At 42.3% G+C, this 23,942-nt stretch overlaps 1 protein-coding gene across 4 annotated transcripts in view; it reads left to right on the top strand.

Moving 5' to 3' along the window:
* The window catches only part of SEC31A (SEC31 homolog A, COPII coat complex component), an 86,315-nt gene that overhangs the window by 10,556 nt on the left and 51,817 nt on the right, over positions 1-23,942 (top strand). For 2 of the 4 annotated variants that reach the window (XM_049790241.1, XM_049790239.1), the window contains exons 2-8: positions 6,251-6,333; positions 9,762-9,885; positions 11,806-12,004; positions 14,386-14,481; positions 15,234-15,374; positions 17,370-17,512; positions 18,916-19,015. In XM_049790241.1, the coding sequence (XP_049646198.1) occupies positions 6,255-6,333; positions 9,762-9,885; positions 11,806-12,004; positions 14,386-14,481; positions 15,234-15,374; positions 17,370-17,512; positions 18,916-19,015 (882 nt within the window). In that variant the 5' untranslated portion in view covers positions 6,251-6,254. The remainder of the gene's footprint in view (positions 1-6,250; positions 6,334-9,761; positions 9,886-11,805; positions 12,005-14,385; positions 14,482-15,233; positions 15,375-17,369; positions 17,513-18,915; positions 19,016-23,942) is intronic. The other 2 variants (XM_049790240.1, XM_049790242.1) reach the window with 2 other exon arrangements.

The following is a 23,942-nucleotide window of genomic DNA, read 5'->3' as shown; positions in this document are numbered from 1 at the left end:
AGGTTCAGTGGCTCTTGAATTTATGAATGCATGTGCAAGGCAACTTGGGTTTGATCTGGTCCTGCAAAAAAAAAAAAAAAAAAAAAAAGAAAGAAAAGAGTGTGTGTGTGTGTGTGTGTGTGTGTGTGTGCGCGCGTGTGTGCGCGCGCACGCATGCCATGAGATAATACAGCAAGCAAGGAGCTTGTGTTTGATCTCCTACCTTACTATATGTTGTTCCCTGAGTCCCACCATTAGTGATCCCTGAGCACAGAGTCAGGAGTAAGTGCTGAGCACCACCAGGTAGAAAATCTCTTTTATCCCCCCAAGAAAGATTACCCTAGAAAATCATAATTTACCAAAAATGACCTTGAATAAAGAAAAATTCACCATCAATTTCTTTATTTCTTTTTTTGGAACCACCAGACTTGTGCTTGCAAGGCAAACATCTTACCTCTATACTATCTCTCTGGCCCCTCACCACCAATTTCTATCTGGAAATAAAATGACCAAAATAGCAACTTTAGCCAAAAAGTAGTAGACCACCTTTTTGTTTGGGTTTTGTCTGGGTCTCTGCTCAGGGATCATTCCTGGCTGGTTGGGGGGGGGGGTGGGAGTGGGTGGGAGCAGGCTATATGGGATACCCAGGCCAGCATTATCATACAAGGCACGTGCCCACCCACTGTATTATTTTACTCCAGGCCTTGAGTAGATTTTGCTGTTGTTTTGGTGCCGCACCTGGTGATGCTCAGGGATTCCTCCTGGCTCTGCACACACAAATCCTGGTGGTGCATGGGCCACCATAGGGGATGCTGGGGATTGAACCCGGGTTAGACATATAAAAGGCAAGCACCCTATCACTCTGGTCCCTAGATTGGCTGTTCAATGTGAATGCTACCAAATCCTCAAGGGAAACGAATAACTTGTTTTTGGTTTTGTTTTGTATTTGGACCATATTGGCATTGCTCAGGGAACTATAATGGATGCTTAGATCAAACCCAGGTTGGCCCTGGTTGGCAGTGTACAAAGTTAACATCTTAGTTGTTGAAGTATCAGTATGGTACCAGTAGTTATTTTATTTATTTATTTTTTTTTTGTGATTTTTGGGTCACACCCGGCAGTGCTCAGGGGTTACTCCTGGCTCCATGCTCAGAAATTGCTCCTGGCAGGCACGGGGGACCATATGGGACGCCGGGATTCGAACCGATGACCTTCTGCATGAAAGGCAAACGCTTTACCTCCATGCTATCTCTCTGGCCCCAGTAGTTATTTTTTTAATATATACTTATATCTGTATGTATGTATACATGTGTCATATATCTTTAAATCCAAATAATTTTATAGTTTTTTTTCCCAAATAACTTGATTGTTACTAAAAAAACAAGTTAATAGTTTTCTCTGATTTCAAGGTTTTTTTTTTTTTTTTTTTGAGGGGCCACATTCAGCAGCACTCGGGTTACTCTTGGCTTTATACTCAGAAATTACTCCGGGCAGGCTTAGGATCATATGAGATGCCAGGATTCAAACCTTGGCTGGCCACGTATGAGGCAAATTTCCTACCTGCTGTGATAATGCTCTGGCTTCTCAAATTATATTTTAAGTTCTTTCCTTTGTCAAGGCTGGTATCTGTAGTTGCATATAAACAATATTGTTAAGAATATTTAAAATGAGGGCCCGGAGAGATAGCACAGCGGCGTTTGCCTTGCAAGCAGCTGATCCAGGACCAAAGGTGGTTGGTTCAAATCCCGGGGTCCCATATGGTCCCCCGTGCCTGCCAGGAGCTATTTCTGAGCAGACAGCCAGGAGTAACCCCTGAGCACCGCCGGGTGTGGCCCAAAAACCAAAAAAAAAAGAATATTTAAAATGAGGCCAGAGAGCACAGCGGTAGGGCGTTTGCCGTGCAAGTGGCCGACCCAGGACCAGCGGTGGTGAATCCTGGCATCTCATATGGTCCCCTGAGCCTGCCAGGAGCGATTTCTGAGCAGAGAGCCAGTAGTAACCCCTAAGCGCTGCTGGGTGTGGCCCAAAAACCAGAGAGAGAGAGAGAGAAAGAGAGAGAGGGAGGGAGGGAAGGGGAGAGGGAGGGGGAGAGGGGGAGGAAGGGAGGGAGGGAGGGAAGAGGAGAAGAGAGGGAGGGAGAGGGAGAGGGAAGAGGAGAGGAGAGAAGGGGGGGAGAGAGAGAGAGAGAGAGAGAGAGAGAGAGAGAGAGAGAGAGAGAGAGAGAGAGAAATATTTAAAATGGAGGGGCCGAAACGATGGTGCAAGGTAGGGTGTCCCACTGGTCCCCCAAGCTAGGAGAGATTTCTTTTTTTTTTTTTTTTTTTTTTGGTTTTTGGTTTTTGGGCCACACCCGGCAGTGCTCAGGGGTTACTCCTGGCTGTCTGCTCAGAAATAGCTCCTGGCAGGCACGGGGGACCATATGGGACACCGGGATTCGAACCAACCACCTTTGGTCCTGGATCGGCTGCTTGCAAGGCAAACACCGCTGTGCTATCTCCCTGGGCCCTAGGAGAGATTTCTGAGTGCACAGCCAGGAGTAACCTCTAAGTTACCCCCGAATAACCCCTGATTTTGGGTATTCCCCCCCCCCCCCAAATGGGCTGGAGAAATAGTACAGTGGGTAGAAACTCCTTCATGCACACAGTCAAACCTGGGTTTGATTCCTGGCTTCTTATATGGTCCCCTGAGCACCAACAGAAGTAATTCCTGAATGCAGGGCCAGGTGTGACCAAAGAAACAAACACAAAATTAAAAAAAGTGAATACCTTCATGTGAATGAAAAAAATGGAGGGGCCGGGTAGGTGGCGCTGGAGGTAAGGTGTCTGCCTTGCAAGCGCTAGCCAAGGAAGGACCGCGGTTCGATCCCCCGGCGTCCCATATGGTCCCCCCAAGCCAGGGGCGATTTCTGAGCACATAGCCAGGAGTAACCCCTGAGTGTCAAACGGGTGTGGCCCAAAAACCAAAAAAAAAAAAAAAAAAAGAAAAAAAAAGAAAAAATGGATGCGAAGAAAGGAAACTCACAACACAGTAATACATAGATTGTAAATCCTAATTCTAGTATGTCATCCTAGTTACGTAATTTATGTACTTATAGAAGAAAACTTAAATAGTAATTCCTTAGGAAAGACTACATTGTATATTCTTATAATTAAATGACATTCTGATAAAGGTATTACTGGTATTACTGGAGAGCGAGCACAGTGGTAGGGCATTTGCCTTGCATGCAGTCAATCCAGGACGGATAGTGATTCTAATTCCAACGTTCTATATGGTCTCCTGTGCCAGCCAGGAGTGATTTCTGAGTGCAGAACGGGGAGGAACCCCTGAGCGCTGCTGGGTGTAACCCAAAAAAACAAAACAAAAAAGGGAAAAAGAAAAAGCTTGGTGCTTTCTAGGAAAGAACAGAAGGAGCAGAGTTTTTCAGGGAGGGAACTACATGTTGTGCATATGTCAAAGGTCATAGGTTCACAGAGTGAGCCCTGGTGTAAAGTGTGAACTGACTAATGATGATGTGTCAGTGTGGGTTCATGTTCCATTTTCGTGTAAGGTAAAATGATGGGAAACACTGAGGTTGGGGCCAGTATTTGTAGAGGAATTTAAGAACTCTTATTTTTTTTTTTTTTTTTTTTGTGGTTTTTGGGTCACACCCGGCAGTGCTCAGGGGTTACTCCTGGCTCCATGCTCAGAAATTGCTCCTGGCAGGCACGGGGGACCATATGGGATGCCGGGATTCGAACCGATGACCTCCTGCATGAAAGGCAAACACTTTACCTCCATGCTATCTCTCCGGCCCCAAGAACTCTTATTTTTAACTGTTATGGAGACCCGAGACTGCTCTACTAAATAAAATTATTTATGAGTAAAATTCTTGTAAAAAGTGAAAAATCTGGGGCCCGGAGAGATAGCACAGCAGCGTTTGCCTTGCAAGCAGCTGATCCAGGACCAAAGGTGGTTGGTTCGAATCCTGGCGTCCCATATGGTCCCTCGTGCCTGCCGGGAGCGATTTCTGAGCAGACAGCCAGGAGTAACCCCTGAGCACCGCCGGGTGTGGCCCAAAAACAAAACAAAACAAAAAAAAAGTGAAAAATCTGTACCATAAGAAAACCCAAAATATGGAATCCAATAACATGGTAGAAAAAATGTATGTAGAGAAATAATAATGTAGAGAGACAAATAATGTAGAGACTAATAAGCAGAAAATCTGACAGGAATGTAAGTTAGGATGGCTCATATTCCTAAAAGTGATTCCTGATACTATAACAAGAAGTACACAGATTTTAACTATGCTGAGCTAACATTTAGGACTTGCAGATGGGTTAACAATTGCTGCTCAGAGGACCTGGGGTCACTTGTGGTGATTCTCTGCCATCTGGACCACGAGGGGAGTTCAGTGATAGATGTGAGGATCTGGGGCTGCTCAGGCCTGCCATGTCAGGCACCACCAGAGTTATCCTGGCAGTCCTGTAGATTTCTGGGGTTACACCACAGTGCTGGACCCATGTGGTACCTGACCTTGAACCTCATCTCTGGGAATTATTTTAGTGTCTTTAATTTTTCTTAAAACCCATAGATTAGTGTCTCTCCCTCTGACTAATTTTATTCAGCATAGTAGATTCCATATACATTCACGTATAGGAAAATTTCATGACTTCATCTCTCCTGACAGCTACATAATATTCCTTTGTGTATAGGTACCACAGTTTCTTTAGCCATTCATCTGTTGCCAGAGTCTGGCTATTGTAAATAGTGCTGCAATGAATCTAGGTGTGAGGAAGGGATTTTGGTATTGCTTTTTTGAGTTCCTAGGGTGATGGTGAACCTGTGGCACGCGTGCCAGCTGTAGCACGCAAAGGCCTTGCAGCTGGCATGCGGGAAGGTCCGAAATATGTGGCGCGGTGGGAGGCGAGTGTGCCCGTGTCTGCTTTGCAGCTCACCTGGCAACAGGGCCGGACTGGCCATTGGGAGGATGTGCCGGCACTTTGAGGAAACTCTTTGGTTTTGGGCGGCAGTTTGGGCACTCGGGCTCAAAAAGGTTAGCTGTCACTGTCCTAGGGTATATCCCCGGGAGTGGTATAGCTGTATCAAATGGGAGCTCAATTTCCAGTTTTTGGAGGAATCTCCATATTGTTTTCCAAATGGGCTGGACTAGACGGCATTCCCACCAGCAGTGAATGAGAGTTCCTTTCTCTCCACATCCCCGCCAACACTGTTTATTCTCATTCTTTGTGATGTGCGCCATTCTCTGTGGTGTGAGGTGGTATCTCATCGTTGTTTTGATTTGCATCTCCCCGATGATCAGTGATGTGGAGCATATTTTTCATGTGTCCTTTGGCCATTTGTATTTCTTCTTTGAGAAATTATTCATTTCTTCTCCCCATTTTTTTTTTTTTTTTTTGGTTTTTCGGGCCATACCCGTTTGATGCTCAGGGGTTACTCCTGGCTAAGCACTCAGAAATTGCCCCGGGTTTGGGGGGACCATATGGGACGCCAGGGGATCGAACCACGGTCGCCATCTTTCCTTGGCTAGCGCTTGCAAGGCTTACCTCTAGTGACACCTCGCCGGCCCCACTTCTCCCCATTTTTTAATGGGGTTAGATTTTTTTTTTCTTGGTAAGTTCTGTCAGTACCCAGTCCCTATTTTTTAATTTTTAATTAATTATTTTTATTTATTTTATTTTATTTTTTTTGGATTTTGGTCCATACCTTGTGACGTTCAGGGGTCACTCCTGGTTATGCGCTCAGAAATCGCTCCTGGCTTGGGGGACCATGTGGGATGCTGGGGGATTGAACCGTGGTCTGTCCCATATCAGCCTCATGCAAAGCAAATACCCTACCGCTGCACCATCGCTCTGGACCTCCAGTCCCTATTTTTAAGAAGTGCGCTTAGCTTGGGTATTCCTGCTCCTGGAAGTTGTACCTTGTCTTCAATATGGCTTCCCACAATATTGCATAATGCGTAGCAAGATTAATTCCTCTGATACTATCAGTATTGTTTTTGTAAGACTTTTCTAGACTAGTATTTCAGATGAATGACTGTAATCTATAAGCCAAAAATATAGTCCTGTATTTTTATTATGTGCATCAAAACAATTTGAGTTGTTTCTTTTTTTTTCTTCATATTAAACATTCTCAACAAGTAATACCTAAACAATTTGATATATTGACATTTGGATATTTCTGATGATATATGTAGTTGATGATATGTTTCAATGTATAAAAGTAGTCCTGTATTATATATTTGATCTATTTTTATATAAAATACTTTCTTTAGCAGGATGAAGTTGAAGGAAGTAGATCGTACAGCCATGCAGGCATGGAGTCCTGCCCAGAATCATCCCATTTACCTGGCTACCGGTAAGTTCAAAGGGAGAAGAGAACACCTTACCTAATTTTTTTCTCTCTCTTTGATTTTCTTATAGTGTCCTTTCAAATTCAGTGTTAAGCTTCATCTCCTTCAGAAAACATTTTCTTACCTGGCAAGATTTCTTTATCCTTCCTGTTACCTGAATTCAATGATACTTTCTGTGTTCCCATTATATCTTATACACATTGGCTTTATATATTAATATAGTGATACCTATCATCTCTTTTATCTTTATTCCACAACATTATTCCCAATATTAAACACACATATACGTGTGAAAAATAGTTAATAAGTGTCTATTAAATCCTGGGGAGATGGTTTAAAGGTTTGGAACATTTACTTTGCTGGTGTAGCCCCCAAACAAGATGTATGCACTTATATTCTGTAGATAAATTTTAATATTAGAAACAAAGCTTTATTTTTATTCTGAATTAACAAAATGGGAATGACAGCCATGAACAAGATTTCACCTCTAAGGGCCGGAGAGATAGCATGGAAGTAGGGCGTTTGCCTCACATGCAGGGCAGTGGTTCAAATCCCGGCATCCCATATGGTCCCCCAAGCCTGTCAGGAGCAATTTTTGAGCATAGAGCCAGGAGTAACTCCTGAGTGCCGCCGGGTGAGATTCAAAATCCAAAAACCAAAAAAAAAAAAAAAAAAAAAAAAAAAAGGTTTCACCTCTAAATGTGATGCAATAAAGCAGTCATATTTGCTCTGTTGTTTGTTTTGGATTTCTTGGCTTTCTTAGTGCTAGGGATTGAGTCCAGTACCTTCCACATGCAAGGCAATGTGTTGGGTTGCCAGAACTGGATCAATGACAGTTTTTGGAATGCTAGAGCAGGTGTGGCAGTGAAGTTAAAGTCTCCAGTTTGTTTTCTAGAAAGTCAGAGGGAAGACTTATCAGAGTTTTAGTTACTTTTGATAGAAGTGTCATAGAACTGAAGATTTCATTTTTTTTTTTTTTGGGTTTTTGGGCCACACCCTGTGACGCTCAGGGGTTACTCCTGGCTATGCGCTCAGAAGTTGCTCCTGGCTTCTTGGGGGACCATATGGGACGCCGGGGGATCGAACCGCGGTCCGTCCTAGGCTAGCGCAGGCAAGGCAGGCACCTTACCTTCAGCACCACCGCTCGGCCCAAGATTTCATTTTTGTCTTATGTCTTTTTTTTTTTGGTTTTTGGTTTTTGGACCACACCCGGCGGTGCTCAGGGCTTACTCCTGGCTGTCTGCTCAGAAATAGCTCCTGGCAGGCACGGGGGACCCTATGGGACACTGGGATTGGAACCAACCACCTTTGGTCCTGGATCGGCTGCTTGCAAGGCAAACACCGCCGTGCTATCTCTCCGGGCCCTTGTCTTATGTCTTAATTTTGTTGCAACACTGAATGACAGGGATATTTCATACACTTGGGTCAGGTCTCTGCTCATTAGACACATTCATGTAAGTAACTTTTGAAATTATAGCAACTGTAATGCACACCTAACATGGATATATTAACTGTCTCAGAGCCCACCAAACTTTTTTTGACCAGCTCTATCCCATACATTGAACTTAATAAGTCCTTTGTTGATGTAGAAAAGGGGGAAGGACCTCAATGTATGTGGTAGCTGCAGTTCATCTGTCTCAAATTCACTGGCCAGATGATGCTTCACAAATCTAGTTTTTCTCCTTTTGGTCACACCCGGCTACGCTCAGAGATTACTCCTGGCTCTGTGCTCAGAAATCACCCCTGGCAGGCTCAGTGACCATACGGGCTGCTGGGATTCGAACCACCATCCGTCCTGTGTTGGTTGCATGCAAGGCAAATGCCTTACCACTGTGCTATCACTTCGGCCCCTTCTTTTGGTATTCTTGTTTTTTTGGATCACAACCGGTGGCATTTAGGGGTTACTTCTGGCTGTGCACTCAGAAATCGCTCCTGGCAGGCTTGGGAGACCATATGGGATGCTGGGAATCGAACCAGGGTCCATCCTGTGTTGCCTGCTTGCAAGGCAAATGCCCTACCGCTGTGCTATCACTCTGGCCCCACAAATATATTTTTTTCTAATACCATCATCACTGCTCAATACAAGTTTTTTTTTGGATGGTGGGTGGGTAATAGGGCGGTACATGGGATCAAATTCAGGAGTTCATGCATCCAAGGTCAAGGGCTCTGCCCTCAATAAAAGTTTTTTTTTCCCCTGTTTTTGATCCATACCTAGCAGTGTTTAGGGGCTATTCCTGCCTCTGCCCAGGCATGATCCCTGTCAGGATTAAGGTATTGTATGTGGTGCAGGAGGTTCAAGCTGGGGTTGACCACATGTAATGTGAGCATCTTACCTCTGCTTCTCTCTCCAGTTCCCTCAGTAACATTTAAACTTGGAGGCCAGAGATATAACAACCACAGATAAGGTGCTTGCCTTGTATTATGCGTACCCAAGTTGGAACCCCAGCACTCCATATGTCTCCTGAACCCTGCCAGGAATGGTCTTGAACACATAGCTACAAGTACATTGCTTGTGTGGCTCCAAAACAGAAAAGTTTGAATTGAACTTGAGATTCCTCTGGGACAGCCATTATAAGAAGAGTCTAGGGCCTTATGACTTGCCATTCTTTTTAAAAATGATCTTTGTTGTTCCTTATTCTTAGTCTTATTCCGGTAGTAATTTAAGCCTTGCTCAAATAAGATGATATTTTAGCCCCTGTTGCAATATCATCATTGATATAACTGATAATATGCATGTAATTTCTGTTTTTACTTTCCCCCTGAGTTTTTATTTTTGCATGTATAGTTACTATAAATTTACTTTGGGAGCAGTAAAACTGGCAGTGCTCAGGGGTTAGTTACTTTTGACTCTACACCCAGGAATCACTCCTGGCAGTTCTTGGAGACCATCTGGGGATTCCAGAATTGAACCCAGATTGGCCTTGTACAAAGCAAACATCCTATGTAGCATTAAATAATTAACGATGGGGCTGGATGGAGGTGGATGGATGGAGGGATTTTTCTCTGCCATTCCAGGCCACGTGGCTCTGCAACCCCCATTCAGTTGGCAGGTCCCAGGTTTAGGTGAATGGCGGAATCACTCATCCAGAGACAGGCATCAGGAAGCATCAACTTTATTCATACCCTATCCACCACATCTGTGGCCTCTATCATAACCTTTTAAGCACAGCCATTCTTAGCTAGCCCTGCATCTTAACTCCTTTCAGCCATCTTCCCTTTGACCTCCATGCTGGCAAAAGACCAAAAGAGCCGAGAGCCTAATCCCCTGGGTCAAAGGCTTTATCTACCTTTTTCAAGACCCCTCCCAGGAATGGGCGGGGTCTTGCAGGTAAGATCAAGTTACCTAGGAAGAAAGGAGGGATGAGGCTTCAATCCTACCTTCTGTATTATCTCTCTGGCCCCCTAAATGGTTGGTTTGTTTTCTTTTTCATAGGAACATCTGCTCAGCAATTGGATGCAACATTCAGTACCAGTGCTTCCCTTGAGATCTTTGATTTAGACCTGTCCGATCCATCCTTGGATATGAAATCTTGTGCCACGTACTCATCTGCTCACAGGTATGAGATTGAACCTTAAATTAATTATATTTGTGTTTGATACTTAGTTTGCATGTGAGCATGCCCTCAATGACATGAAAAATTTATGAGTAAATTTCTATAGAAGTAGAATAAACATTCATATATTCTATTGATTTTGGTTTTTTATGTTTGAACCACACACTGGTGCTGGAGACTTCCTGTGGCTGTGTGTAGGGGGTCACTTCTGGGATTAAACCTGGGATTAAACCTGGGCCTCCAACATGCAACACATGCATATTAGATCTTTGCTATCTCCCTAGCCCTTTTGTTTACTTAAGTAGTATGTATAGGATAGGATGAATATGCTGTTATATTTGATATTCCCATGGTATAATAGTAATTTTTTATGTTGTTTTATTTGGGGGGGGGCATACCTACCATTGTAGGCCATAACAAGGATCTTTTTTTTTTTTTTTGGGGTCACACCCGGCAGCGCTCAGGGGTTCCTCCTGGCTCTATGCTCAGAACTTGCTCCTGGCAGGCTCGGGGGACCATATGGGATGCCGGGATTCGAACCACCGCTCTTCTGCGTCTAAGGCAAACGCCTTACTGCTGTGCTATCTCTCTGGCCCCAGATTTTTTTTGTTGTTTGTTTTTTGGGTCACACCCAGTGGCCCCTCCGGGGTTACTCCTGGCTTTGCGCTCAGAACTCACTCCTGGCAGGCACGGGGACCAGATGGGATGTTGGGCCTCAAACTACTGTACATCCTGAATCGGCTGCATGAAAGGCAAACACCCTACTGCTGTGCTCTCTCTCAGGCTCAAGGAAATATTTTTGATGTGGTGCTCTAGGGGTTATGTAGGGCTGGGGATTGAGTTCAGGGCTTCCACATATAAACTGTGTTTTAGCCCTTTGAACTATGTAACTATGTCCCTTACCTATTCTAGAATTATTGTATTTTGTTTTTCTTTTTCTTCCTTTTTTTTTTTTTTTTGGTTTTTGGTAATTGGTTTTTGGGCTACACCTGGTGATGCTCAGAGGTTACTCCTGGCTCTGCACTCAGAAATCACTCCTGGCTTGGGGGGACCATATGGGACTTCAAGGATCGAACCCAGGTTTGTCCTGGGTCAGCCGCGTGCAAGACAAAAATGCTATTGCTATCACTCTAGCCTCTCTAGGATTACTTTAATAATAAATATCATTAATAATATCTTAATGATATTATTGAAGATATTTCAAATAGTTTCATTCTGCATGATAGGTTATTTTAAATTTTATAGATGAACTGAAGGCATGTTAGGAAGTTTGAATAACTACAGTTTCAAAACTGTATACAAACTTCATTCTTTGATGTAAATCAGTTATACTGTATCACTATATAGTTTCTGTGGGTTTTTTGACTTTTAAGATTAATTAAATCAACATTTACATCTCAGTATAAATATAAGCTAAAATGCCATTTCACCAAGTCATTCAGAGTTACTAGGAGTAGAGGAGAAGCACATCTGGAATATTCACGAAAACATATTTAAGTTTTCTTTTGTTTTGTTTTTGGGCACACCCAGCGGTGCTCAGGGGTTATTCCTGGCTCTGCTCTCAGAAATCTACCCTGGCAGGTAGGGGGACCATATGGGATGCCGGGATTCGAACCATCATTCATCCTGGATCTGCTGCTTGCAAGGCAAATGCCTCACTGCTGTGCTATCTCTCTGGCCCTAGTATTTTCTTTCTTGGGGCTGGGGTGTAGCACAGAGGTAGGGCATTTGCCTTGCTTATGGCTGACCCAGGATTTGATATCTGGCATCTTGAGCCTGCGCCAGATGCACTTTCTGAATGCATAGTCAGGGATAATTACCCGAGTGACACTGGTTGTGGCCTAAACAACAACAACAAAAAAGTATTTTGTTTTTTAATGTATTTATTTGACTTTAAAAATGTCATTTTTCTCTTTCTTTAAGATACCACAAGTTGATTTGGGGGCCTCATAAGATGGATTCCAAAGGAAATGTTTCTGGAGTATTAATTGCAAGTGGTGAAAATGGAAATATTATTCTTTATGATCCATCCAAAATTATAGCTGGCGACAAGGAAGTTGTGATTGCCCAGAATGACACACATACAGGTCCAGTAAGAGCCTTGGATGTGAATATTTTCCAGGTTAGGCTTTGACATTTATTCAAAATCTTGAGATTACATGCTGTTTATAGTATATGAATCTGATATGACTCAGTCTAGGAATTGAAAGTTAAACATTTGATGACTGAAAAATGGTGGTTTCACAGCTATTTTCACAGTGGTTCAAATGAAACTGAGTGAGTTAAAAGTAGTACTACAAAACTACTGTTTTATTGAGAAGGTTTGCATATGCCAAATAGATTACTACTCTTTTTTTTTTTGTTTGTTTGTTTTGTTTTATTTTGGGCACACCCAATGACACTCAGGAGTTACTCCTGGCTGAATGCTTTGAAATCATTCCTGGCTGGGGGACCATATGGGATGCCAGGGATCGAACCAAGGTCCATCCTGGGTCAGCTGCGTGAAGGGCAAATGCCCTACCACTGTGCTGTCTACTCTTATCAGATATTTAGGATAAGTAGTACACATATATTTGTATGTGCTATATGCACAGATATAGCAAGGTAAAGTGAATAAATTATCTTAGTTGTTGCTATCATAAACATTACTGAATATTAAGTAGAAAGGCTAATATATATTGATTTATAATGTACTGTAGTATAATTACGAAAAATATTAAGAATTGAAGTAAGTAGGACGCTTGCTTTACACACAGCCAACCCAGATTCCATCCCTGGCACCACCATATGGACCCCACTGTTTCTCTCAGAGTTATAACTGAATATAGAGCAAGGAGTAAGTTCTGAATACTACTGGGTGTGACCCCAAACCAAAAGATACTGGAAAACTAAATTTTTTATTTCTTTACATTATAAACAGATGCATGCTTAGAAAATAAATGCAGAAGCCTAGACTTCTTTCCGTAGGGTTTTTATTTTTAGGGGTGTTTTGGGCTACATTGGTGGAACTAAGGGCTATGTACTCAGGGATCACTTTCACTACTTGAGGGATCATCTATGATGCTAGGGATTGAATCTGGGTCAGCCTCGTACAGGGGAAGCACCTTGCCTTCTGTACTATCTTTTTGGCCCCAATAGTTACTTTGTTCATTGGTCTAATGAAAATCTAAGTTGATTTTTGGGTAAAGTGTCTTATAGGTGGCATTGGCATAGGATTTTAATGTTCTTGGTCTGGATAAGTTGATTAGAAAAGAATTTATGAGTGAGCAATACAGTAAGGGTCAGTATATGAAAGCTATTGCCTTCCTATACTTTTATCACTGGTGATATTTTTTTGAATATAATGTATGTTACAGAGAACAACAGAAATATTGTCACCAATAGGGACAAGAATGAGCAGAAATACATATAAGACTAATTAAGCTAATCCTTGATTCGACTCCATAAGCTGACTCAGATATTTTGAGGATCTTACTTGAAAACAACAATAAAAAGTCTGAAAATAGTGACCTGTTTTCTTTCACAATGAAATCCCCATGTACTATATCACAAATAATAATGTCCTTATGGTTATGTGATAAAGCATTTATCCATGTGATTATTTTCTACTGTCTTATATTTAAATGTTATTGGGCATTTTATCTCATTAATAGAATTTTAGAATGTAGTTTTCTAAAAAAATAATTAAATTTTAGAAGCCAGAGCAATAGCGCAGCAGTAGGGCATTTGCTTTGCGCACAGCTGACCGAGGACAGACCTGGTTTGATCCCCGGTGTCCCATATGGTCCCCTGTGCCAGGAGTGATTTCTGAGTGCATAGCCACCTGCAAAAATGTTAAATTTTAGGTGGGCGATGTGACTTAGTAATAGATCGTATTCCACACAAAAGAGATACATACGTTGGGTTTGATCCCAATGTGAGAAAACAAACATCTAAAAACTTATTTAAAATTTTATGTTGTTGGGCCCGGAGAGATAGCACAGCAGTGTTTGCCTTGCAAGCAGCTGATCCAGGACCAAAGGTGTTTGATTCGAATCCCGGTGTCCCATATGGTCCCCCGTGCCTGCCAGGAGCTATTTCTGAGCAGACAGCCAGGAGTAACCCCTGAGCACTGCCGGGTGAGACCCAAAAACAAAAACAAAACAAAACAAACAAACAAACAAAAATTTATGTTGTTGGGGGTGGAGTGTTAGCATAGCAGTAGGGCATTTGCCTTGCATGTGGCTGACCTGGAACTGACCCGGGTTTGATCTCCGGCATCCCATAAAGTTCCCTGAGCCTGCTAGGACCAATATCTGAGCGCAGAGTCAGAAGTAATCTCTGAGTACCACCGAGTGTGGCCCAACTCCTCCCCCAAATAATAATAATAATAATTTATGTTGTTTTGCATAGTACTTAGAAATTTGAAGATGCTACTGTTTTTATTAAGTGGAAATTTTAGCCTAAAACTACAGTTCAAGTTCTAGTTCTGCACTAAATATACTTAATTATTTCTTTTTATAGACAAATCTGGTAGCCTCTGGTGCTAATGAATCTGAAATCTATATTTGGGATCTAAACAATTTTGCAACTCCAATGACACCAGGAGCCAAAACACAGGTAAGTATATTAATTTTGATGTAGTTCTTTGACATTAATTTTCCTAAGTGTTGGGTGTACTATTTGTAAAGATGTTTTTCTAATGATTACTACCTGATTTGCCTTACTGCTCCCTTTTCAGACAAAAATTACTTAGTGATCTCTGTAAGTGAACAAATAGGAACTACTTCCCAGTTGAACCTGAAGCTACTCTCCCCACTATTCAATTACAGTGACCCATCACAAATTTGGGAAAGACATGTTCAGACTGGTACTTTTATCTTTGCCTCCTCTACTCTAGTGATGAACATCCATTTACCTTATGGTCCATTATCTGCTTTGTGACAGATGCAAAATAAAGTATGCTTTATTTTTTAATACCAGGAGCATATTAATAAATGCCTTTTGGGGGCAAGGAAGATGCTTGCCTCGTTTGCAGCCAACTCAGGTTCAATCCTGGCATTCCATATGGTCCCCTGAGTATTGCCAGGAGTGATTCCTGAATGCAGAGCCAGGAGTCATTCTTGTGTATTGTCAGGTGTGTCCAGAACTTAAAAATTTAAAAAAAAATAAGCCTTTTGAATAAATAATATTAAAAAGTATTAAATTTGAACTTTGAGCTGTATAATACATGTTGAGAACTGAGGATATAAAGCAAATTTGTGGAGGGCACACTCTTTTAAGTAATCAATATTTAAAAGTGGAGTCAGATTTTATCGTTAAATTTTATTATAAATGAGAAAGATTATTTTTTAATAGCTCATTCCTTATAGCCCCCAGAAGATATCAGCTGTATTGCATGGAACAGACAAGTTCAGCATATTTTAGCATCAGCGAGTCCCAGTGGCCGGGCTACTGTGTGGGACCTTAGGAAAAATGAACCTATCATCAAAGTCAGTGATCATAGTAATAGGGTAAGTATGATTGATGTGTGAAGAATGAATGTTTCTGTTCTAAGTATTACATTTCTGTAACGCTTGTCAGTATTGACAACAGATTAGATTTACAAAGTCAAATCCCATTTTTTCATCAGCTGGTCATGATATAATAAAAAAGGTTTTTATTTGTGTATGTGTGTGTGTGTATATATATATATATATATATATATATATATATATATATATATATATATATAAAATTACCTTAATTAAGCACCATAGTTACAAAATTTGTTCATACAAAATTGAGTTTCAGTCATAGAATGTGGTACAACACCCTTTACAAGTGCACATTTTCTGCCACCTATATCCCCAATTTCTGCCACCAATATCCTCTCCCCCTTCCCATCTAACTACATACTGGTTTGTATTATTGCTAATGAATGGGTACTATGCATATTACTTTATCCCCTTTCAGCACCCAGTTCTTGTCCAGAGTGATCAATTTTTTTTTTATGGTTGTTGTGTTTGGATTTGGGGCCACACCTGGTGAAGCTCAGGGGTTACTCCTCTCTCTAGTCCTGGCTGTGCTCAGGGACCATACAGGATACCATGGATTGAACCTGGGTCCACAGCTTGCAAGACAAACACCCTACCTGCTGTGTTATCACTCCAATCCCTCTAAAAGGGTTTTTAATTCATAGTGATATTAGGTATATATGTATTTTGGACCTTCCAGACAGAATTTAGTAGGCCTCGGGGTCACTTCCAATAGAACTCAGCCAACTAGATCAGAAGTATCAGTGCTATAGAGCCTAGCAGTGCTCAGGGAGCTGTAGAGTGCAAGGGATCAAACTTGAGTCCTTGTTTTGCTTTTATCCATGTTTTTGGGCCACACTTCGCTGTGCTTAGGGCTTGCATCCTGGCTCTATACTCAAAGACCACTCCTGATGGTGCTGTGGGGTATTCTTGGGGTGCCTGCGGTCAAATTCGTGTCAGCCACATGCAAGGCAAGCACCCTTCCCGCTATACTGTTTCTCTGGCCTGAACTTAGTTTTTGCACTTGCAAGGCATGTGCCTGTGAACCCTCGAACTACTATCCACGAACTACTCTTCTAGATATTGATGAAGGAAGATTGGATATTTGGCATATTCTATGGTATATTGCTTCTCTTTGCTATTTCAAAGCATTAGACAATTTCTTTTTTTTTCTTTTTTTATGGTTTTTGGGCCACACCCGGTGACGTGCAGGGGTTTCTCCTGGCTATGCGCTCAGAAGTCACTCCTGGCTTGGGGGACCATATGGGATGCCGGGGGATCGAACCGCGGTCCGTCCTAGGCTAGCACTGGCAGGCAGACACCTTACCTCTAGCGCCACCACGCCGGCCCCACAATTTCTTAACTTTCTCTCTGTCTTTTTTCTTTTTCAACTTTGGAGGCTGTGAGTTGGAGGTGTCCCCAGTGAAGGGAGAAGACCTAAGGCACCAGGGATAGAACTCAGGGCCTCCTCATATCAGACCACGCATGCCAGTCCTATTGCCATTGTCCTTTAATTCAGAACTATAACATATATCTCTTTCCTACTGGAAAAAAATTTTTGGAGGTCACAACAAATGGCACTCGGGTTACTCCTGGCTCTGCACTCAGAAGTTACTCCTGGCAGGCTCGGGTGACCATATTGAATGCTGGGTGTTGAACCTGGATTGGCTGTATACAAGGCAAACACCCTTCCACTGCTATCACGCCAGCCCCTACTATTTAAACATAGCCATATTTCTCAGTCCGTTGTTGCCTTTTTTTTTTTTTTTTGTGGTTTTTAGGTCACACCCGGCAGTGCTCAGGGGTTATTCCTGGCTCCAGGCTTAGAAATTGCTCCTGGCAGGCACGGGGGACCATGAGGGTCACTGGGATTCGAACCGATGACCTCCTGCATGAAAGGCAAACGCCTTACCTCCATGCTATCTCTCCGGCCCCCGTTGTTGCTTTTTACAAAGTAATATGATTGCTAAAGTGTGAGTCTTAATTCTGCAGATGCATTGCTCTGGCTTGGCCTGGCATCCTGATGTTGCAACTCAGATGGTCCTTGCTTCTGAGGATGATAGGTTACCAGTGGTTCAAATGTGGGACCTTCGCTTCGCCTCTTCTCCACTCCGTGTCTTGGAAAACCATGCCAGGTAGTTATCTCCCTAACTGCACTCCTACTTTTTTGTGGTGAGCTTTATATTGTGAGCCGGTCCTTCTGGCCCTCATCTCTATTGTCTCTGGGCATTACTACAATAATGTCCTTAATTTTTCTTAAAAATCCATAGATGAAGGTACATGTGTACATGAAGTACAAGGTGTGATCTGTAGCCACCCATGCTTAAAGAATGTTATGTTTTGTGCATCTTATTTAATTCATAGTGTATAACTCCATTTATGTATTTTTTTAAGAATTTAGACATTATAAGTCAGTCATTTTTTGGGGGGGGGAAGTCACACCCAGCAGCGCTCAGGGGTTACTCCTGGTTCTATGCTAAGAAATCGCCCCTGGCAGGTATGGGGGACCATATGGGATGCTGGGATTTGAACCGCAGTTCTTCTGCATGAAAGGCAAATGCCTTACTTCCATGATATCTCTCCGGCCCCAAGTCAGTCTTTTTAATAGTTGTGAATGCTATGTTATAGTAAAAGTTCTACCTTACAAGTTTTTTCATTTATTTTTGGGTTTGGGACTACAACTGGCTTGCTCAAAGACTATTGACTTTGTACTTCACGGTCATTCCTGACAGTGCTTGGAGGATCATGTGTTGCTGTGGAGTGAATAAAGGCCTATCATACGAAAAGCACACTCTCCAGAGTGCTGATATAGCTCTGTAGCCTTACTACATAATTTTTTTTCCTACTACATAAATTTTTTTTTTTTCGGGCCATATCCGTTTGATGCTCAGGGGTTACTCCTGGCTAAACGCACAGAAATTGCCCCTGCTTGGGGTGACCATATGGGATGCCGGGGATCGAACCGCGGTCCTTCCTTAGCTAGCGCTTGCAAGGCAGACACCTTACCTCTAGCGCCACCTCGCCGGCCCCTCCTACTACATAATTTTTAACTTTTATAACATAAAATATATAACATAAATACATATAACTTTTATCATCAAAAGATGGTCTGCAGTTTATTATATGTCCAATCTTTGGGCAGTTTTGCTGCCATATATTGTATGTTATATTGAACGTTCCTGATGAGTTGAGAGTGTACACTTTTCTTTTTTTCTTTTTTGGTTTTTGGGCCACACCCGGTAACGCTCAGGGGTTACTCCTGGCTATGTGCTCAGAAGTTGCTCCTGGCTTGGGAGACCATATGGGACACCGGGGGATCGAACCACGGTCCGTCCAAGGCTAGCGCAGGCAAGGCAGGTACCTTACCTTTAGCGCCACCGCCCGGCCCCGAGAGTGTACACTTTTCTAAATTGCTTCCTAAGAGGTATGAGATTTTACCTTCATTAGTGGTGATTGAAGCATTGGTCTCTAAAGCCTAGACAGAAATGATGGTGATTTGGTTTTCTTGAGATTAAAAATTTCATCTTTTTTCTCATAGGGGGATTTTGGCGATTGCTTGGAGTATGGCAGACCCCGAATTGTTACTAAGCTGTGGAAAAGATGCAAAGATTCTCTGCTCTAACCCAAATACAGGAGAGGTAATAGAAAGAAATGTTTTTAACTCTTAAGAGTTATTACAGCATAATCTCTATTGAATAAGAAATTTTTCTTAAAAATTCTTTAATGTATTTTTACAAGATATGGATGCAAACTCTTTATCTAGCAAAGATTTGAACAGAACCAGCAAGCCAACTGAACTGTTGAAATGTAGCTATTTCAGGCTTGATAAACACTGTTTGAAATATTTTTTTTTGTTTTTATTTTGGTGCCATACCTGGCAGCACTTGGATTACTCCAGGCTCTGTGCTCAGAAATCGCCCTTGGCAGGCTCGGGGGATCATATGGATGCTGGGGATTGAACTTGGGTCCATCCCGGTGGGCAGCATGCGAGGCAAACACCCTACTGCTATGCTATCACTCCAGTCCCCTGAAATGGAATTTCTTTTTCACCCAGCCCATTTTGTTTTGTTTTGTTTTGTTTTGTCTTTGCTTTAGGACCACACCCAGCGATGCTCAGGGTTTATTCCAGGCTCAGAGCTCAGAAATCACTCCTGGCAGACTCTGGGGATCATATGGGATGCCAGGAATTGAAGTCAGGTTGGCCAGGTGCAAGGCAAATGCTCTACTTCTCCATTTTGTTTTTGATTGTTGGAAAACTTTTATCTATCCTTTTTTTGTATTTAAATTATTGATTTATCCTTGATTTACTCTAGTATGGAATGTTTTTTTTTTTTTTTCTTTTGAGTCACACTCAGCAGCGTTCAGGGGCCACTCCTGACTCTGTGCTCAGAACTCGCCCCTGGCAGGCTTGGGGAACCAAATGGGATGCAGGGACTCGAACCACCCTCCTTCTGCATGCAAGGCAAATGCTATCTCTCCGGTGCCTGTATGTAGTATGGAATTTGAGGAACTTTGTATCTTGAGCTCTTTATGTATGTATATAATGCTCTTCATATCCAGTACAAAAATTCCAGTGATATTCCATCAAAAAGTCATCCTTTGGGCCAGAGCGATAGCATAGCAGTAGGGCATTTGCCTTGCACATGGCTGACCCAGGACAGACCATGGTTTGATTCCCCTAGTGTCCCATATGGTTCCCCCAGCCAGGTATGATTTCTGAGCGCAGAGCCAGGAGTAACCCCTGAGCGTCACTGGGTGTGACCCCCCCAAAAGCCCAAAAAAGACATAGCGTTACTCCTTCAACCCTTCCTCTCTGATAATTACCATAGTTTCCCCTATCTCAGTCTTAGTTTCTTTTTTGCCATACATTTACTTTAGTTTTCATATTTCACATGTTGGAAACTGTCTAATAATTATCTTTTTTTTTTGTTTGTTTTTTGTTTTTGGGCCACACCCATTTGACGCTCAGGGGTTACTCCTGGCTATGCGCTCAGAAATCGCCCCTGGCTTGGGGGGACCATATGGGACGCCGGGGGATCAAACTGCGGTCCGTCCTACCCTAGTGCTTGCAAGGCAGACACCTTACCTCTAGCGCCACCTTCCCGGCCCCTGATAATTATCTTTTAGTTTCATCTCAAGTGCCATTTATTTTCTTCCAAAAGACATTTTCATCTTGTTTGAAACTTCTTTTGGATATCTGAATAGTGTTCCATTGAGTATATGCAATCATATATTAATGGATATTCAGGTTAATTTCATGTTTCAGCTATTATAAATAATGCAGCATCTTTATAGGGAAATGCATATAACCTATTACTGGTTTCTTACCTTTCAAACCAGTATCCAGCTTTACATTTTATTTACATAGAATTGCCATTTTAGCTCTTTTTTCTTTGATTTCGTTTGGGGCCACACCTAGCAATGCTTAGGGTTTATTTCCAACTCTTTGTTTAGTGGTCATTTGTGGTGCTACTAAGGAGACCACCTGGTTCTAGGGATTAAACTCCAGCAACCGGAGCATATCCTCAGTCCATTGAGTTGGCTCTTAAGCTCTCCATTTTATTTTATTTATTTATTTTATTTTATTTATCTTTCATCACACCCAGTGGTGTTCAGGGCTTACTCTTGGCTCTTGGTGGACCTTATGTGGTGCTGGGAATTGAACTTGGGTAATCCATATTCAGGTTAAATATCCTATCCATTATAATATCACTCCAGTCCTGTGAAGCAGCAAATTTTAATGCAACTTAAAAATGTTAATAGGGGGCCAGGATGATAGCACAGCGAGTAGTTTGCCTTGCATGTGGCTACTCAGGTTTAATTCCTGGCATCCCATATGGTCCCCCGAGTCTGCCAAGAGTAATTTCTGAGTGCAGAGTCAGAATTAACTCCTGAGCACTGCTGGGTGTAGTTTAAAAACAAACAATTTAGTAGGTATAGGGCTGGAGCAATAATATATCGGTAAGGTGCTGGCCTTAACACATTTGATTCAGGTTTGATCCCCAGCATTCTTTGTGGTCTCCCAAGCACTGCCAGGAGTGATTCCTGAGTGTAGAGCTATGAGTAAGTCTTAAGCATAGCCAGATATTGCCCAAATAACAAAAATAATTCGAACATCTTTAAGTGTAATGCAAATTAGGAAAAGAAAAGTGATTTGAATATTTTTCAGCTAAGAGTTTTATCAACCAATTAAAGTATCAAAGCTGAGGATCTCAGAGATAGCTCACAGGTCTGGAATTTATGCTTTGCATTCAGGAGTCCCAGGTTCGTTCTCATCTACCGCCTGGTTCCTGAGTGCCACTGGGAGTGGCTCCAAGCACTGCATTGAGATAGTTCCCAGCTCCATTAGGAGTGCTCTTTCCTTTAGAGAAAAGTAGTCAATGGCATAATTGGAGACTGAATACCTATTCATTTACTTTTTTTTTCTTTTTTTTGTTTGTTTTTTTTTTGGAGGGGGTCACATCAAGCGATGCTCAAGTCACTCTTGGTTTTGCACTCAGGAATTATTCCAGGCAGTGATCAGAGAACCTGTGGGATGCCAGGAATAGAACTTGTGCAAGGCGAGAGTGCTATCCACTTATATTGTTCTGGCCTCTTTTGTTGTTGTTGTTTGTTTGTTTGTTTGTTTTGGGGCTACACCTGCCAGTGCTCAGAGTTTACTCCTGGTTCTGTGTTTAGGAATCACTCCTGGCAGGCTCAGGAGACCCTATGGGTTGCTGGGTATTGAACCCAGGTCAACAGCACACAAGGCAAACACCCTACTGTTGCTCCAGCCCTACTTCTGTTTTCTTTTTTTCTTTCTTTTTTGGTTTTTGGGCCACACCCGATTGATGCTCAGGGGTTACTCCTGGCTATGCACTCAGAAATCGCCCCTGGCTTGGGGGGACCATATGGGACTCTGGGGGATCATGGTCTGTCCTACGCTGGCGCTTGCAAGGCAGACACCTTACCTCTAGCGCCACCTTCCCGGCCCCTACTTCTGTTTTCTTATAAAACTTTTTTTTTGGAACTGTGGTGTAGGTTAGAGTTAGGTGGTGAACCTGGATTTAATTCCTGGTGTTACAGAAAATCAGTGCCCCAAAGACCATTATTTTAAATATGATATGAAGGGACCGGACTGATAGCACAGCAATAGGGCGTTTGCCTTGCATGAAGCTGACCAAGGATGGACTCTGGTTCTATCCCTGCCATCCCATATGGTCCCCTGAGCCAGGAGCAATTTCTGAGCACATAGCCAGGAGTAACCCCTGAGTGTTACCAGGTATGGCCCAATAACCAAAAACAAACAAAAAAAAAAAACCCAAGATAAATAAATATGATATGAAGCCAAAGTTTACTTAACTTGGCTTTGTACTAATGTCTTACAATCTCTACATCTCTGTCCTTATACTCTAGGGTGAGTGCACTCTCACATTTAGAATGTTAGTATTATAATATCTGTTACTAGATTATAAAAATTAAGTATCAACTATTCAGGGCCCGGAGAGATAGCACAGTGGCGTTTGCCTTGCAAGCAGCCGATCCAGGACCAAAGGTGGTTGGTTCGAATCCCGGTGTCCCATATGGTCCCCCGTGCCTGCCAGGAGCTATTTCTGAGCAGACAGCCAGGAGAAACCCCTGAGCACCGCTGGGTGTGGCCCAAAAACAAAACAAAACAAAAAAAAAAAGTTTCAACTATTCAGATTTCTTTGGTATTTTCCTTTTAAGGAAAACCTCATGGTTGAAACATTCTGTGCTAGTTCTGCAATAATATGCAATATAGATAGATGTTTTTTCATTTTATTGGAAGCCAAATCTCAGCGAGAGATTTGATTGTTCTTTGTTTTTAAGACTTATGGTTTTGGGATTTGTTTTGGTTGTGACATGACACCCAGAAATGTTCAGAGATGATTTCCAGCTGGGTGCTGCTCAGGGATCACTCAGATAAGTGCTGAGAATTAAACCTGAATACCACACATTCAGTACATGTGCTCCAGCCTTTGAGCCATTTCTCTGTCTGCAAATGGTATAGTTATGGGTTTTTTTGGACATTAGTAAGCAAAAATAGTAGTACAGTATAGAATTATTCTGTTTTTATTTTATTTTATTTTATTTTATTTTATTTGGTTTTTGGGTCACACCTGGCAGCGCTCAGGGGTTACTCCTGGCTCCACACTCAGAAATCACTCCTGGCAGGCACAGGGGACCATATGGGATGCCGGGATTTGAACCAATGACCTTCTGCATGAAAGGCAAATGCCTTACCTCCATGCTATCTCTCCGGCCCCTCTGTTTTTATTTTTTGTGCTCCACTTGGCAAAGTTCAGGACTTATTCTTTTCTCTGTGCTCAGGAATTATTACTGGCTGGTTCAGGGAACTATATAGGATGCTAGGTATCAAGTGCCCTACTTAGTTACTGTACTATTTCTCCAGCCCCTAGTTAATTGTTGACTCTAAAACTGTCTGGTCTTCCAGTAAGAACAGAAAAGAAAACCTCAGTGTTTACAATATACTTATTTCATATCTGTTTGAATTCTTGAGTAGCATTCCCTTATCATAATAGACCATTATAGTGGATTTATCTG

Source organism: Suncus etruscus, chromosome 16 (assembly GCF_024139225.1).
Source record: "Suncus etruscus isolate mSunEtr1 chromosome 16, mSunEtr1.pri.cur, whole genome shotgun sequence".
In the NCBI taxonomy this organism is placed as follows: domain Eukaryota; kingdom Metazoa; phylum Chordata; class Mammalia; order Eulipotyphla; family Soricidae; genus Suncus; species Suncus etruscus.
This window is presented reverse-complemented; position numbering and strand designations above follow the sequence as displayed.